This window comes from Homalodisca vitripennis, chromosome 4 (assembly GCF_021130785.1).
Source record: "Homalodisca vitripennis isolate AUS2020 chromosome 4, UT_GWSS_2.1, whole genome shotgun sequence".
In the NCBI taxonomy this organism is placed as follows: Eukaryota; Metazoa; Arthropoda; class Insecta; order Hemiptera; family Cicadellidae; genus Homalodisca; species Homalodisca vitripennis.
This window is the reverse complement of record NC_060210.1, coordinates 66,969,216-66,987,342: the sequence shown is the minus strand read 5'-3', so window position 1 is coordinate 66,987,342 and position 18,127 is coordinate 66,969,216. Positions and strand designations below refer to the sequence as shown.

Genomic DNA, 18,127 nt, shown 5'->3' with positions numbered 1-18,127 from the left:
TTCAAGACGTATTTTTTAGTATCGCCCATCAAGAATATATTTTCGTAAATACAATAAAAACGTATATTTATTACTAAGAATGTGGTATCTGAAATAAAGCTGCTACTTTTCTTTGTTAACATATTTGAGTTTAATGTATTAAAGTAATTTATTTTATACACAACACATAAAACTATTTTAATTAAGACCGCATACTTAAAACACTTCATTTTTACGTAACCATATCAAAAGCAATCGCTTTTACGTCATAAGGTTAAATTCAAGAAAATTTTAAATTTACAGGTGAGTTACCGTCATGCATGAGTCTTAGTGTGAGTCGTAACGTACATTCGGCACTACAAACACTAACAGAACTTTTAAAAAATGGCAGGAGTACGCAACACCACGCGTCGCGTAATAGGTTCCGTGCAAACTTTCAAATCCATAGCTCATTTCATTCTTGCGAGGTCGGGCAGACAAATAGACAATCAGGCAGAAAAAAACATTTTAACAGTCTCCAGGAAGAAATGAGAAAAAAATCTTTCAGCCAAATCCTATGGAAAGCCGCGCACCTTTGACGAACTCTATCTAGTCGCATACAAATAATCTTCGGCGACGTATTTTGATCCTTTGGGACTCGATAGAACGTAACGAGAATCTTAATTCAGTGGCGTACTCAGAACCCTTCTCCGAGTCATGTCCGGAGCACCGTGAAGTCGACGATACGGGAACACCCCAGATCAGTCGGGAGGCGGGGGCACTCTCCCGGAAAATCTTTGAAATAGTGGGTCCTAATATGGTTTTTCTATAGTAATAAAAGAAGAGCAAAGTGAACGATCAGAGTGTATACAGTTTGCATTAAAGCCACTCTGCAAAAAATACACCAGTAACCTTGAATACTAGAATAATTAAAATCTTGTACAACAAATACAGTTTATATAAAGTTCATTTAGCAAAAAAAATTAATCGTAGCATTAACAAAATAGTTAAGTTTAAATCATAAATCACAACCAAGGCTAAATTTTAATGACTGCCCTCCGATCAAAAAGTAGGTATAGATATCCAAAAGTCGACCACAAACTACAAAGCGTTGAGGGTTCCGTAATTGAGTGTCAGTGGTTAACAAAATGACGTCTGGTGGAAAATAAAGAAAGGTTTACTATTATTCTCAGACTAGACTAAGTTTAGAATGTCATATAATATACCTACAGCTCCATAAATGACTTGAAATCGATTTCGAATGCTACGTCATTGCACGAAGAGGCTCTGGTGAGATACTCGCAGGGACGTGTTGTCCGCCCAGACAAGCCAGTAAGCATGACATTGATTGGCCAAAATGTATTTGAATAAGTAGCCTACTGATCGTGACAGTTCAATAGTGGGTACAAAAAAGGAGCGAAGAAATGTATCTAAACATTCAAGAGAGTGAGCAAGTAGTTGATATCTAAGGAGATAATTAGTCAAAATCTAGATTAAAAACGAACTATTTCTAGAGTTGTGGAGTGGCGTCGAAAACAACAGGCATAACTTCAAATTTCCAAGAAATCGTTGAGTGCGTTAATACCTAATTCCTACATTTGTGAAGCGGTCATTAGCTGTGGGATTCAAATGATGTAGAAATGTGGTAGTGAAATCGAATTCAGACTAAACATAACAATTTAAAAAGAATTGTGTTATACACTAGTCATTTAGCAAGTTTAAACAGGTATTATGAACTTAATGACTTTGAGTAGATATGTTCTGACTAGCTAATCTGTAATTTATACTAAGTTATTATTAAATATTTAAAGTTATATTTAAAATGTAAAAGGTTTCGGTATTTTTGTTACTTGACTTTATATAATATTACCTGTTACTACTCCAGGTCTATAATAATAGTGTTCTTCCTCATAATAAACAGTACATAGTATTTAGCATTTATTAAAAAAATGTTTTACTTCATATTTTTATGATGACTAATTTGCAATAATATGCATAAAGGCAAATATTTACCGATGTGAATTAATTATTATGTGAATTATAAAGTCAAAATGGTTTATTTTTCATCGACTGTATGAGGTGTCCTAAGGGGGTGTGGTGGCGCGGAAAATAGTACAAACTTAAAGGGAGCCTTGAGTCACAAACGTTTGAGAAATACTGCTTTTCACGTTTACCTCCGTTATTGGTACAAAGTACCCAGACTCCTTTAGTAGTAAAAATAACTGGACAATTTTAGGAGTACGATTTTACTCTGTAATGTACAATTTTAAATGTAATATACGAGTACATTTTGCACTCGGTTATTGAAAGTACCAGGTACAGGTAGAAGCCACAATAAATAGTAAGAACTAACATCACTTTCCTACTTGCTGCGTAACTGTGAAATATTTAGCGTAATGAACTAAATTGAATTATATGTGCAGTGCAAAGTATTTCATAAATTAAAATAGTTGTGAAGTCTTAATTTATATATTTGATTATAATTGATGTAAAAGTTACAACATAAATTCTATTTTTAGTCGAACATAGACTATTAGGTTATCGATTACTTTGAAATAAAATGCTCTTGGGGGGGGGGGAGGGCATTTCCCGTAGTCCCCCCACCTGTCGGTGCGCCCGCGTACTAATTAACCCACCAAATAACTCATGTTGAAATTTCATATGACTATACTCAAGATTATTTACTAATCTACTAATCAAGATTGTGTTTGGTCTAATTATGTCGTTGCCGTCATGGTTACCCATAAGGCCAATGTGAAATTTTTCATTGTCCGTCAGCCAAACCCCATTGAGTGATATGCACCTTCATTACACTCGATGTTGTATATATGAAGATGAAGCTTTATCGGTCTATGAGCTTTTCAGGATGTTGAGCTACAAGAGGCAGAGTAAGCTTCAACATTTTTTGAAAGTTCAAAAGCTTTCAGAGGCTATTTTCAAGTCTATAGGTCGGTTCGAGGTATCGTTTGGACAGTAAGACATAAAAAAAATAATTTTACCAGCCTTAAGTAACATATTCGCGCTCTTGTATACTACTTGATTATGCACAAAATGTTACAAACACGATTTCTAAAAATCATAAAAATGTTAATTTTAATAAAACCCGATCTTAATTAATAAATTGGTAGAATGATTTAATTACAATACAGAGACTGGAACAAAACATATCCTTATTAAAACATAAATGTCACACAGAAGGTTTGTCGTTATGAAACAACTATTGTGTATTGTGAAAGCTTCAAATAAAGCTATGTATTAAATCAGTAAATTAGTAAAGATTGATACTTCTAATTTGACAGTTATATCATAAGAGACGCTCATAGCTCATCAGATAGTGTGTGTTTATCAATGATTAGGCGGACGTCGCTGATAACCTGTGATAAGAAAGTGGCTATGACATGATGGGATGAGTAGTTGGTCCGCCCTTGTCATACTTCGTAAGTATTTTTGTACAAATTTAACAGCTATATTATAGCCAAATTAACTAATTTCTGTGTATATAACAATATCGGTATTATTTTGACTAAAACGAAATTCCAATACAAAACAAATTACGAAAAATCGATATTTCGGTAATGAAAATGTTTTAAACTGGTGTGACATGCCATTGTTTCTATAAAGTTTAAAACTAATTTGCCTTATTGTCAAGTATTTTATAGACTATCAACATACAACTTGAGTATTATAACCCAACCCTCTATCCTATTGTATGTATGTAGTCTTCCAAGTAAAAGATAAGTTTTTCATACCTTTTTCTTACAGTAGCTGTTATTAATTAATAATAAACTCTACTAATGTAAATAATGTAACATAAAAACATGTTGAACAAGGCGTTGATATATAAATAATACTTCATACCACTAACAGTAATACCCAAAATTTAAACATTTTCTTAAGGTCTGACGAGTTATGTACATTTATTTTATTCTCTCAATTTTGCCTTATTTTGACATATTATATAAAAAAGTCAGCTGTCATACACGCATGACCAAACCATTGGTTACTAATTATCCGAATATACAACAATTCAGTTGCAATTTACAGAAACGTGCGAGCATTGAACCACCTTGGTTCTTGATAATCTGTTTTACTAATTTCTTAGTTATCTAAGTTACAATAACTTTGAAGTACCCAACCGGCCTCTAAAAACTTCAAATTTTTGGAAGCTCGCGCGGCCTTGCTCTGAGACTGAAGGAGCTTTCAACCTCTGAGAGCTTCCGCGTTCTGGTAGTGATTTGTGTAGAAAAGGCGTTGGCACTGGGACTCCACCACCAACGTGGAAATTCATTTGTAAATTTCGCCGTTAAGATGAGCTAAGAATCGCAGACGTAATCGTGATAATAAATTAAAAAAGTGTTACATTACTTTGTCTTGTTTTAAAAACCATTGTTGCGCGTAAAGGAATTTATATGTTTCCATAGCATGTTCAAGGATACCAATAACAATTTACTGTAAAAATAGTTTGAATATTAGAAATATTCTACTGAATTTATATTTACTCGTTAAAATGTTAGATTAGGAATATACCTGAAAATAACTTAATTATGGTTACATTTCCCTTATGGCAAACCATAATACCTGTACAATACTTAGCTTTTTAAAAGTATTTGAGGACCTTTGAGGTGTGAGGAATACCTAATATAAAGAAAATAACATAACATAAGTAAAATTTTGAATATGAGTGGGGAAATAGCAATATATTTAAATAGTTAATTTTTTAAATAGATTATAATAAATATTAAAACGATCAATAATACACTGTATGTGATATATGAAAATGTTGTGTTTTAACCATTTTCGTACAATTTCTCGTACAGAGTTTGTGATTGTCATAAAATATACGAGAAGAATGAGCTTATGTTTAGAATAGTTGTAAAACAAAGGGTCACGTATCGTAGTACTCCCTATTGTTGTTTGAGAAAGGATATCAACACCAGGTCTTTGGTCAAAAAGTATGTAACAATTGATTCATATTTTAATTTACCATATGTGTTTGCCAGACTAGTCAAGCACGTATGTGATGTGTTAAACAATTGAACTATGATGAGCTAGAAATTGCCAAACATACCATCTCAAGCGATTCGGAACTAAAACATGTGCTATACTCATATTCCTATACCATAACATTTTCACCTCCAGCGTGTATAAATGTGTCAGGATCATCAGAATTTAGTCCTGAAACTATAGGTATTCTTAACTCTATATCTATAGAATCTTAAATAAAAAGTATTTAACGTAAAAATATATAATTTAGTGTTTCAGGCATTGTGGTTACAAGTTCAAGGATGGTGCTTCTACCACTGCCCAAGATCTTCTATAGATGAGGCAGTCTGTGGTGTAGACGGAAAACGAGGTGCTAAGCTATTTCATGGCAGATGTCTGATGTGGAGAGAAAACTACTGCGAGACTGCTGGTGAGACAGTATGACTTACTATTTCATTCAACAGGATCTTATCACTTATAAATACAAACAGTACGAGTTTATACATACTATTGCGAGTCTGCTTGTGAGGCAATATGGCTTACTACTTCATTCAACAGAATCTTATCAGTTATAGATACAAACAGAACGACTTCATGCGTACTACTGCAAGTCTGCTGGTGAGACAATATGACTTACTATTTCATTCAGCAGAATCTTATCAGTAATAAATACAAACAGTACGAGTTCATACATACTACTGCAAGTCTGCTGGTGAGACAGTATGACTTACTATTTCATTCAACAAAATCTTATCAGTAATAAATACAAACAGTACGAGTGCATACATACTACTGCAAGTCTACTGGTGAGACAGTATGACTTACTATTTCATTCAACAGAATCTTATCAGTTATAAATACAAACAGTACGAGTTCATACATACTACTGCAAGTCTGCTGGTGAGACAATATGGTTTACTATTTCATTCAACAGAATCTTATCAGTTATAAATACAAACAGTACGAGTTCATACATACTATTGCGAGTCTGCTTGTGAGACAATATGGCTTACTACTTCATTCAACAGAATATTATCAGTTATATATACAAACAGAACGAGTTCATGCGTACTACTGCAAGTCTGCTGGTGAGACAATATGACTTACTATTTCATTCAGCAGAATCTTATCAGTAATAAATACAAACAGTACGAGGTCATACGTACTACTGCAAGTCTGCTGGTGAGACAATATGACTTACTATTTCATTCAGCAGAATCTTATGAGTTATAGATACAAACAGTACGAGATCATACGTACTACTGCAAGTCTGCTGGTGAGACAATATGACTTCTCATATCAGTGATAAAGTAGAATAAAAACTGAAATTACCACAGTCAAAGAAGAATAATTTTTGTTGCATACACATAAAAAAGCTGCATATGGGAACTATTCAGTAATGTTGAATATTTTTTATTGTCTGCCTAAATTCCTAAAAATTTGTTTTTCACACTATTAACGCTGTACAACGTTAAAAATTGTATTTTAGGGGATATTTTTACACTTCTTTTAAAACAGGCACAATATAAAGAACGAATTATAATAAATTGTGTATTTTTTAAAGAATTTAGTTAACTAGTATGATTAGTAATTAATGTATAATATATCTATTTCTTGGCATTGCTATATAATTTACTTAAGTGTGTAAGAAAACCAGAAGTCTGAATGTAGGAACAACTGATTTCAGTAATATATATGAATTGCTTTATTTATAAAATGTGTAGTATTTTATACTATAAACAATTTTTCATATGATGTTACCTGTTGAAATGCTATTTTTTATACATTGCTTATCATTTTCAAGAAAGCATGATAATGTACACTAAATTACAAAACTTAAGTCCCGAGATATCAGGAAATAGAAGATTTACTTTGGGATATCGGTGATAATGATCAACTGATATTTTCTACAAAGCATTAAATTGTACAAGTTCAACTAATAACATTGTGCCATATTTGTAGAACATGTTTCCTACTCTACAGGGACTATGATAATGTATCTCTCAATTAAAGCCAAATATTCCTTAAATGGGTGTTGGCTATGTGTTTTCTAAGCTGTCCAGTCTTAAACAGGTCATAATTACAAAAACAATTACTGTTGTAACCAAATTAGAAGTTAGTCTAGACAGGGACAATGGACCCAAATGTTACTCTGAAGTATCGTTTTCTAAAGCGATAATAGAAAGTGTTACCAATGTGACGTCTAAGCTGCCCAGTCCTAAACAGGTCATAGTTACAAAAACAATTACTATTTTAACTAAATTAGACGTTAGTCTAGACAGGGACAATGGACCCAAATGTTACTCTGAAGTATCGTTTTTAAAGCGATAATAAAAAGTGTTACCAATGTGACGTCTAAGCTGCCCAGTCTTAAACAGGTCATAGTTACAAAAACAATTGCTGTTATAACTAAATTAGGCGTTAGTGTGGACAGGGACAGAGGACCCAAATGTTTCTGTGAAGTTTCTTCCACAATTGCAATTATAGTGGGTGTTAGCCTTGTGCCGTCTAAGTTGCCCTGACATAAACAGGATCCTCTGAGATGTCTATAACATAGTCCGCTAACTTTTGTAATTTCCTCAGAGAATGTATCACCACAAATGTGAACTTGTTCTTGTATATTTAAGTTTTCTAAAATCCGCTAGTGTTGTGCACACCCTTCTTCCCACCTTAACTTGTCTGAAAGTTTTGTACAGAAAGAAAACCAATGTTGCAATGAGTTGGCCTCATAAGGCGTCACATTTACATTAATAGAAGATTAACAAAAAAATAAGTCCAACACACAGTGGGCATTTATTACTAACCGACTTTCAAGAATATTAATCTCAAAATTTTATAATAAATTAAAACTACAATATTAAAATAAAATTATTTTGTGTATTTTTATATAGCCCTATGAATAGAGCTCCTCATAATGGAAAAAGGTTTCTTTGAGTTCATATGCCTCAATATTTTTATAAGGGAGTGTTCACCACCATATCCGTTTTGATATTAAGTTGGTCAAAGAATGTTATAGCCAACAAACTAATATTAAGGGTTCAGCAATTCCCGTGTGTTTTAGTATTCAGCTCATTTAAAAGAAACATAACTACACTCATAAGTTTAACAGTATAGATGTGAAGCAGACCTAGGTAAAATCTAAGTAACTAATAACCTAAATACCTAAGGTTTGTCATGAATATAAACCACCCGTAAGGATTGTAATAGGATTTTTAAAACGATAGGATCGCAATCCCTAGAAGAACTTTAGATTTGTTTCTCCTACTTCTCTATGTCCTAGAAAAATTATATTTAATACACGCGTATTAAATAGAAAAATGTATATAGTTTATTATTCTATCATAACTTAAACATAAAAATAAACATTTTCATAATAATAAATATTTTCATAAATATCAACCCCCCCTATATTGATTGAAAAAGGTTTGCTATGTTTATATTTATTTTATTCAAATTTTCTACAAAGATCAAATTAATTTTACACTCACGTGTATTAAGGTGCCAACAGGAAAATAAAATATGTTCATACATATGATGATTTAACACGAATAATGAATACTTTATAACGTCAAATTAAATATGATGGTATGTAAAAAGATCCCACTGTCATTTCACAAAAATCAATTCACGGTACCGTGAAATATGATACGTTGAACCAGAAGCATATTATGATGTAAGCTTTTTGGCATTACGTAAGTATAAATTTATTGATAGAGGCAAGTATGTCAACGATAATACTACTTTGGAAGCAAACTACGAGCGCTGTAAGACTGTTGGACTGAAATAGGTTTCTTAGAGCGAAGTACGTACATATTCTTCAGTTCATGACAGCAAGGTTAACTCTACTATGCCATTTGTAGTATAATTATTTCGAACCAGAAATTGTCCTACGTGTGCAAACCTGAATTAAGGGCCAGTAAAAATGTTGTTTGAGTTTTGAAATTCTTAACGGTAAACAATGACATCATATGTACCTTGAAAATGCCTACTTCCTATTAAAATTATCATAGAGCTCCAGCACAATACATCATAAGTATTTAAAATAAAAAAAACTCAGACTGACTTTCAGATTCCTTCCTTCTGGCTAAAAATAGTTCAAGTGTAACTGAAATTGTTGGAGCAAATTAATTAAAATATTATGGAATCTTGCAAAGAAATGTTTTTAAATTTAAGGCCAGTTATTATGAAATGCTTCAGGAGTTTGGAATCCAGTATGCCTGACATTATGGGAGTGTTTCTTTTGCTATTTAAATAGTGTATGCATATGATGTCTGATAGGAAATTGCGTGCAGCATCGCGGGTAACCACTATTATATTTTTAACCACGGCAATATTTACAGATCTTTCAAATGGAAATGCTTACAACGTGAATGTGGAATCAATGAAAAACAATTAAGTTACGGAAATTCTACAAAATAGAAAATTCTTGAAAAATTAGTCTTTGAGCGAGCTGTGACTAATTTAGTCCCCCCGGCCTTTAGTGCGAGTCTTGGAATACTACAGATCAATTACAGATCAAAATTATAGACGGTATACTCACGAATGCCTATTAGATTTAAAAAATATTATAAATTCCCTTAAATATCACAATCTAAAATGATTGAGTGGCGCTGTTATTAGTTTGGACATTGGACACTTCCTAGCAAAAACATCGATTTCTTTGTCATTTTAACTATCTGTCATAGTATTTTTAAAATGTTAATCTGGACTAAAATACGTAGTAGTTGTGTGAAACATATTTAGGTTGAGACATACATTGATGTCTTGTCCTTTTTGGATGAACGCATGAAGTAATGATCATATTGTAACTTTCAGAGTACCACGAAATAGATATGAAACAATGTCTCGACCGCTATCCTCATGTTGTGGACGAGTTTTTAGCCATAAACCGCTGTGTGGCTAAATATGAGAGCCTGCGGAAGTTCTGGGGTGTACGACCTTTCAGGCGCTATTTCCTGCTGTTCAACCTGATTAACCGCCTGGGGTTCAGACCACTTCCTCCACTGCCACCGTGGCCTGGGGTCTCTCAGCCTCGCATGGCCATGCCTCCCGGTTGGAATCCTCCTGCGTGGTTGAACCCTGCATTGGTTCCTCGTTACTAAATATCATCCTAGCCGAAGTAATGTTGTGACATCTTTTAAAACGATTTTATTAGCACATATATGAATGGCATATTAAATATTTTGCAATTTTTTATATTCTCTTTTAATTAACTATATTATTTATTTAGCAAATACTGTTCACTCCTGATCTTTTATCAGTATCTTCAGACACGTTTATAACTTATATAACAAACAGCCAACTAAATAAAGAGTCTGAAAGTCATCCTAATAATTAGGCATTATTATTATCTGTATATTGTACTTGGCTGACGATGATTTTTTGTTTTAGCGTCTGACGATTAAGCTAACTGTATCTTTCGATATCGCATCATTTTTGCCCTTTCGAAAGCTGGTATGGCTAAAGATAGATTTCTTTCTAGGGAAAGTTCTTCCAAGGATTTCACTAAACATTTTGTTGTGTGCTTAAACTATGTTAATAAACTTCTAGATAAAAGTGCTGTTACGACTGCGAGGATATTACTTATACACAGTGTGTGTGAACCTTTTTCATACATGTCAAAATTTAAATTTTTAATTTGAATTAATTTAATTTTACATTAACTTTAATCCAATTATTTTTATATTGTATTAAACTATTATATATACCTACTAACTTACCTCAGTGATTAAAAAAAAATTAAACATATAATTCAACTAGTACTTTTAGGTTGCAAGTCATACGAACTGGGCCTATTAATTTTAAGGTGAGTTTATTGAGTAATTTATGTGACGGTTACAAAATTCATGAAATATCCGCAACAAGTGGAATTTTTATGAAAACTAGTGTACGAATTTCTTAAAGGACTAAATGCTATTTTGAGAGACATGCAGTATAATAAAACAACCAATTGTAGGATTCGTGTAGTGTTATAAAATTTGTCTACAAATTTAATTTAATAATTCATTTTGAATATCTTAAAATCTAACTCTGATAATACAGTTAAAAACGATATTCCTTAACTAATTGTTTACACCATCCCATCTCATACATATACATGTAATGTTTCTTATGCTTACGATCTAGTTTCATAGCAAAGATATTGAAGACTACCAAAACTATTTCCTTGTAGCAATTGTACATACTTGTTAATAATTACTGTATCAATTGTCACTTATTTTATTGTAACAAATAGGAAGTTACCAATGCAAACAATAACTGTAATAACGTTTTTTAAATGTTTAACCTTTTAAGATCTTATTTATTTATACGATTGTGCAAGGAGACTTTTAAATGGTTGTGAGAACATTATTTCTCTACATTCAAGGCAATAATATAATAACACAATAATAGTTAGAACCAAAACATTTGTATAACAATTACGTAACCTATTTTAAAATAATTTTCTATTTTAGAATTTACTAGTATTTATCTAAAAATATAAGTTTATATAATTATTTCTAGATAGGTTAATTGTATTCCAGTTTCTTAAAAGCTTTAAAAACAAAAGAGTACATTTACATTAGTGAATTAAACAAATCTAAATAACTATTTTTATGTACACTACACATTTATATGATGTATATTCTCATTGAGTTTAACTACGTTTTCATAATTGTTTATTGCCAGGCTGTGCAGTGTTCGTTGCATTATTGATATATTCATCTTGTATTTCCGATGACAAGTAAGTTTACAAAGCTTGCCCTGAAGGTGAGCCTCCAGTGACGAGAGCTAAACGTTTCTTTATGTTCTCTCGTAAGCCTCCTTTGGACGCAGTCGTACCTGTTTTACTACATGTTGTTACAAATCTTCTACTTAATCAACAGGAATTTCAAATGACATAAAAAATTTAACATTAAATGTCGGAAAATGTAAATAAATTTAAATACAAGACATTTGAAGATTTTAAATTTAAATGTATTTATTTATGACTACAATACATTATTTTTAGATATACATTTCAGACGTAATAAAAAAATATATTACAGGTTAAGTAATTGAGGTTATAAAATAGTAAATAAGAGAAACGAAGCATTAATAAGAATTTATAAAAATCTTTCAGTGAGTATATCCCTCTTACTACGCCACATTTTAAATAAGGTCATTGGGATATTTTTGATTTCGGATTGCAACTTGAATACTAAAGAGCAATCCATTCTACATTTAAAATTAAACATTTGTTGTGAGCACAGAAGCATATTAAAATAGAAAGAATGAGGTTCTATTGTTATATGGAGGCAGTGGTCTGATCAGGTAAGTTGTGCCATTTGTGTGTAGAAAAGGATAAGACAATCAATGGAAGGCTGTGACAATATCAGTTGCTCAAATAATAAATAACACAAATCCAAGAATGTGAACTTCATTTTTAGCGTTTCAAATATTGTATTTTTGCTTTAGAACGGGAAGCCGATATTAGTGGTTCAGTAACTTTTCATTGCAGAATTGCTAAGAGCAGCAAGTCGCCAGATTATGTGTAAAGTGTTGTATTGCGATTGTGTGTCATCTGTATTCTTGACATTAGTTCAGCTTTACTGAAATAATCTAACGATTGCATATAACCAGAACTGCATTGAAAATGTTTTATTCTTCATTTCACAGAAAGCTTACATACAAAGAGTACGCCACACTACGTGTTGTGTAACAGGTTTCCTTGAGCTTCCAGACATACAGTCAACTATATTGCACATTTAATTAGGACATAGTACAGTAAATGTGTTACTATGTCAAATATGTCGTTCGACATTTGAAAGTTCTCATTGACATGACAATTTACCCGTACGATGAATGTAAAAATGTTTCCTAATGCTCAACCAAATTCTATGGAGTGACATGCACCAGCATCAAACTCGATGTTGTATTTCAAAATTGAAACTTCATACCAAATTTCAACTCTCTATTTTTGAATCAGTTTAAACGAATATGATGTTAGATCTGTTATAAAATGTACCAAAAATACTATTCTTGGAGTTATATCAACTAATTAAAGACTCAGCCGGATATATAATTAGTATAAAGTTTAAATTAAGATATGTATACTTGTATAATTTGATATGAAACATACTTTATCAAGAGTGCAAATCTAGTATTCGTAAACTCGCCGTTTTGTTCACTTAGGACAAAAAGATGAGAAAATCCCTCATGAAAATTAGCCCTAAAAGAACTTTTGCGCCGCTTCCAGAACAACAGGATACTTAAGATGGATAAGGTTGGAGGTAAGTACATCCGCCTATCACGAATCCATGAATAGGAATACGGACTCTCAGTCATGTCACCTTGGAAGAAGGGAAAGCTAGCTCTGTTCCAGCCTTTTCCATTCAAAGCAGGCAGGGAAGCCATACTCTCTTATATTTCAGCTTTAACATTAAGGGGGCAACTGTGATACTTCACGGCCTAATAGACCTATTCAAGTGCTTTTTAACCCCATTATTTCGACACTTGCGGATAGTAATGTTCCACTACTGGACACCAGTTGGACTTCCCAGACAAAAATGATATAATATTTTTGCTGTATCCAGTAAAGGTTCTACGGACAGAGTGAACATATCTGGGGTGAACTTACCTGTAAGGCAATTTGTTTCTGGAGAATTGGTGGACTAACCAGCTCACACTTCATAGCTTGAGGACTGTTTTGGAGTGGAACGACTATTTTCAAATTTCATTAGCCTATCTCAAACATTCTAAAGTTTTCTGAACCTTTTGGATTATCCACCAAATAAAAGTTTCAATTCCATTAATTTTGGAATAAGAAAACAGGAATGATATGCCAATAAGTAGGTGATTGTCATCTGATAAGACATTGAAAAAACCTCTTCATCTAGATTACACTGGATGGAATCTGGGTAAACGAGATAAACCTCTATTTTATTTAATTGTCTTTGATGTCTAAATATGCAGAGTACGTTGGGAGCTTCTTGATCGTCAACGTTCTTGAATAACTTCTGAGTGACGTGGACTCCACCAGATTATAGGAGTCAAGTCCTTGATAGTGTTAGATTTGAGACGCTGCCCTGAGTGGAAAGTGAAATGGAACTGAATTCAACATTCACTTGTAGGTGATATTTTATGTCCATTGTCATATTGAGGTCATTGTCTAGTATCAAAGACTGCCATTCAGGTATATAGCATAGTAAGCGTGAATATCACATCATTCTTAATGAAACTATCTCTTCATATGATTGGGTGGCTTGAGCTTAATTTGATGCTAAGTGGTCTGTGGAAGAGGAGCTGCTAAAGGAAGGTTCCATAAACACCATATAGTAAAGAAAAAGGTACCTTTGGCGCTCAGGAATTCCTCTGTTAACATGCGATTTGCATGACGTAAAAGTGGCCAACCATACAGACTAGGCATTTAGGCTAGTTCCTTCTCAGAAGTACAAAAAAGAAGCCAATCAGATCATGTTCCAGTTAAGCGCAAACATTTGGCTCGAAACTTAGTCTGAGAGCGTGAAGTTCTCAGCGAGTTTCTGTATAATGAAAAAGCATTAACTGCTTAAACGAGTTCATTACAAAGCTCACAAATACCGCACATCTTATTGCAGCCCACCAGAGCAACTGCTACTTTTTGGCACTTATTTATCGACGTGAAGTTACAAAAGCGTGAATCATTTTACATCCATCGTTTTAATACATAATTCGTACACTTTCAAACGCGCTTTATATAGTTTAATATTTATAAACTAACAATCAACCTTTTTGTACCTTATAGTTGAAATACTACAAATGTATACACTTTCCTAGTAAAACGAAAACATGCTTCAAGGAAAATTTTTTATACCTTAAAAACTAAAAATTAACAAAAGTTTTGCAACGAAAATTCAAAACTTGACTCTGTCTTGGTCATTAACATTAGACATGGTGGTTCTTTTGTCAGCTCGGTATTGTTCAACCCCTGTTTGTCCTCACAGCTCTCTGCTCCAGTACTCTTTGACGTGGTAGTATCCCTCTCCAACAAGTTTTAAAAATAACCCATGATTCCTCCTACAGCTTGGATCTAAATTTAATGAGTTCACCCTTAGCTTAAGGCATTGTTTTTAACATTACAGATTTTGCATTCCTTAATTAATTTAGTAAATAATTTTATCTCAATATATTAGAAACTTCTTTCTCTTTTTATTTCTAAAATTAAACAATAACGTAATGTACATCACTAATCCGATTTAATGACCCAATTTAAATTTGTATAATCAAAAAATAAACTCTTTCGGACTTTTGTATAGTATATAAGGTTTAACTTTACATTTTTCTACCATTATGTATACAGCATAGCATTTATAAATATATAATACAAATGTTATACCTAAATAAATAAGGTGTAAAATATGAAAGCTGTATAATTTAATATTACAAATGATATAAATAACAATGTTAACAGTAAACATTATTTTTCGTGTTATTAATCAATAAGTAAGAGCCATAAGAAAGGAAAATAATACAAATAGAGAGTCTTTTTAAAGTTATTATTGGCTGTCAAATTCTCATATTTATGCTTCCAGGAAACTTCTTACCCTTTCAGAATGAATTAACCAGTCAGCCATAGTGGAAAGGTAATAAATAGATAAAAAAAACAAATAAAACATTTTTAATTAATAAAAAAATGACAAAAGCCGTAAGAACGATACGCCGTAAGACATGTCTATCAGAATTGTTATTACATTACCAGACAGACTTGAAATTCAACAACAAAGCGGGTTCCAGCGCTATCGACAGGACTCGAGAGTTGATGAAAAACCTTTATGTTAACAGTATAAAGCGCAAAGGGTTAAAGTCATTGTTTTTATTTTATTTCAAAAATCTGAGTTTTTAAATGCAACCAGCTCTTGATAGAAGGCAAAGTACTCCAGTAGTAAAACACGAGCTGCAGACTCTGTGTGAAGTCAGACATTGTTTCCACTTCTCATATATGATTGTCGCAATGGAGTGAGGGGATTTTATCCTATTATTCCTTTTTTATACTCTTACTCACCATAATTATACCATATTTCTTAAATAAAAATGTAAAATTTGTAATAAAGGTAAGAAAAAGTGAATAACCGTCGTTATCAGTAATATTGCGTCGTCTAAAAATAAATATTATTTTACAGTTATGTCAACCGTAAGCACATACTTCCTCAGTTCCCCGTAATATTGGTGTAAAAATTACAAGAGGAAAAGTGTTTTAAACTGTACTATTAAAGCACGTGTTTATATATAGTTTTTTGGTTATGTTTAAAATTCTTGGTTTGGGTTTTGTTTCTATGTTTTATTAACTCAGTGTTTCTGATGAAGGGTTCTGAGAACTCAAAAATCAAAACATGAACACTGAATTTTCTGTTTTGGTTTAAACTTTAAACTACTCGGAAGAGTATGAATTATTAATGAATGTAAATATAAGTCATAGGTATTTGGTCTTCCGATGATATGTCAGCTTGGTTATTTAAACACATATGTGAAATAAACGACCAAATAAAAATAATTGAATCGCAAAAAGTAAGGGGTCTCTGGTGTAATGGTAGCACATTCACCTGGCAAGTGAGAGATCCGGGTTCGAGTCCCGGCGGAGCAAGTACTTTTTGTGATTCAATATTTGTTGAAATTTATTGAAATTTATATATATATATATATATATATATATATATATATATATATATATATATATAGCTTAAATAAACAGCTGTTCACATTAATCAGCTCATTGACTTTAAATCAGCTGTTCAGAGTAAAACAGTTTAGAAAACTATACTTCCTGTTGTGTAGTGTGTAAAACATGGTATTATGTTTAATAATACTACTCAGTTGTTAGTTATCCGATTTTAATGAAACAACCACTGTTAGATTTAGAATAAAGTATACAACATTTTAATATTCATGTAAAAGTTTCATACAGGGTATCGGCTTTGCGGCATTTAACATCAAAATTTATGATTGGCTGCCATTTTGAAACGGGTAAAGATAAAGTAATCTCAAAACTTTTCTTTTAGAATAACTATTTCTCAATTGAAACTTTTTAAAATTTAGCTTTATTTTTATTGCAACTGACCTTACATTGTAGAAAGGAATAAAGTTTGAACAGATGGAACTATAAATAATGGCGAATGTTGCATTAATTTAGGCTATAAAGTTTACGATTCGGAACCAATGATTAGTTTAAAATAGGAAATTCGCAACAGGAATTTATTTTTAAACCACTGTATTGCACGCATTGCTACTGCAATATTCAGGGTAAGCTTATGCAATTTGGGTATGATATGTTACAGCTCTGAATATTACAACTCTACCTTACTACTTAAGATGATTCCAATCAAGTAAGATCTTCAAGCGACAAACTTCAAGTTGTGAAACTTCAGTTAGGATTTAACACGTCACTTTCCTCTTTCCTCCCATTCTTATCTCTTAAGAACCTTACGTACAAGTTGTTTCAGTCATGTTTCTCAAGCCTTTAAAAACTTTGTTCATTTTAACATTGTTAAAAAGGCGTGGTGTTTTGTAATTACACTTAAAAATTAGAAGCTTTTATCAGTTGCTTATAAGACCTTCAGGTTACTTATATGAATTCCTCTTTTATAACTACATATCCAAACAGCAATATTCTCCAAAATAATGAACGCATTGAAGCCTGTAAAATGCAACGGCTCTGTATAGCTATTGCCATTCTGCTAGCTTATCCACACAAGAATTTAATTGGTCCTTTCGCAAGACTAATTCAGGACAAACTTGCATGCTCTACTATACTGAGTTGCTTTATGAACCGTCACTGTTGGGATGATCGAAAATATAAACCTGACAGCAGACTTTAAACGGGGAACCTTTCCTTGATTTTAGAGAAAATTAAAGTATGTACATAAAATTTCTAAAACCACGATTTTTTTATATGACAGTCAACTTTGTTTTTCTCATGTTTATTCACATTATTATTATTTTGATAGGAGAAGTAATTTCAAGAACCTTTTATGGAAATGGACGTCTATTTAAAAGGTTATTTCTCCATGTTAAGCTCTCCATAAGAAATATCAACACTTTGAGCTCTTATATCGTAGTTATTAATGGAAATTAAAAAAATGTGACTAGAATATAACGTCTCAAATTAACTTTCTCTATCGAAAACAGTAATGATATAGATGTATTAAGAGAAAAAATGAAGTTGACCAATATATTAGAAAATGGCGGCAAT

At 32.2% G+C, this 18,127-nt stretch overlaps 1 protein-coding gene across 1 annotated transcript; it reads left to right on the top strand.

The window, feature by feature from the left end:
- Nucleotides 1–3,272: 3,272 nt before the first annotated feature.
- Nucleotides 3,273–10,510, top strand: LOC124361446. Its single transcript, XM_046815496.1, has 3 exons — nt 3,273–3,395; nt 5,213–5,371; nt 9,757–10,510. The coding sequence occupies exons 1-3, from the start codon at nt 3,365–3,367 to the stop codon at nt 10,041–10,043; spliced, it is 477 nt and encodes a 158-aa protein (XP_046671452.1). The 5' UTR covers nt 3,273–3,364; the 3' UTR covers nt 10,044–10,510.
- Nucleotides 10,511–18,127: the final 7,617 nt, after the last annotated feature.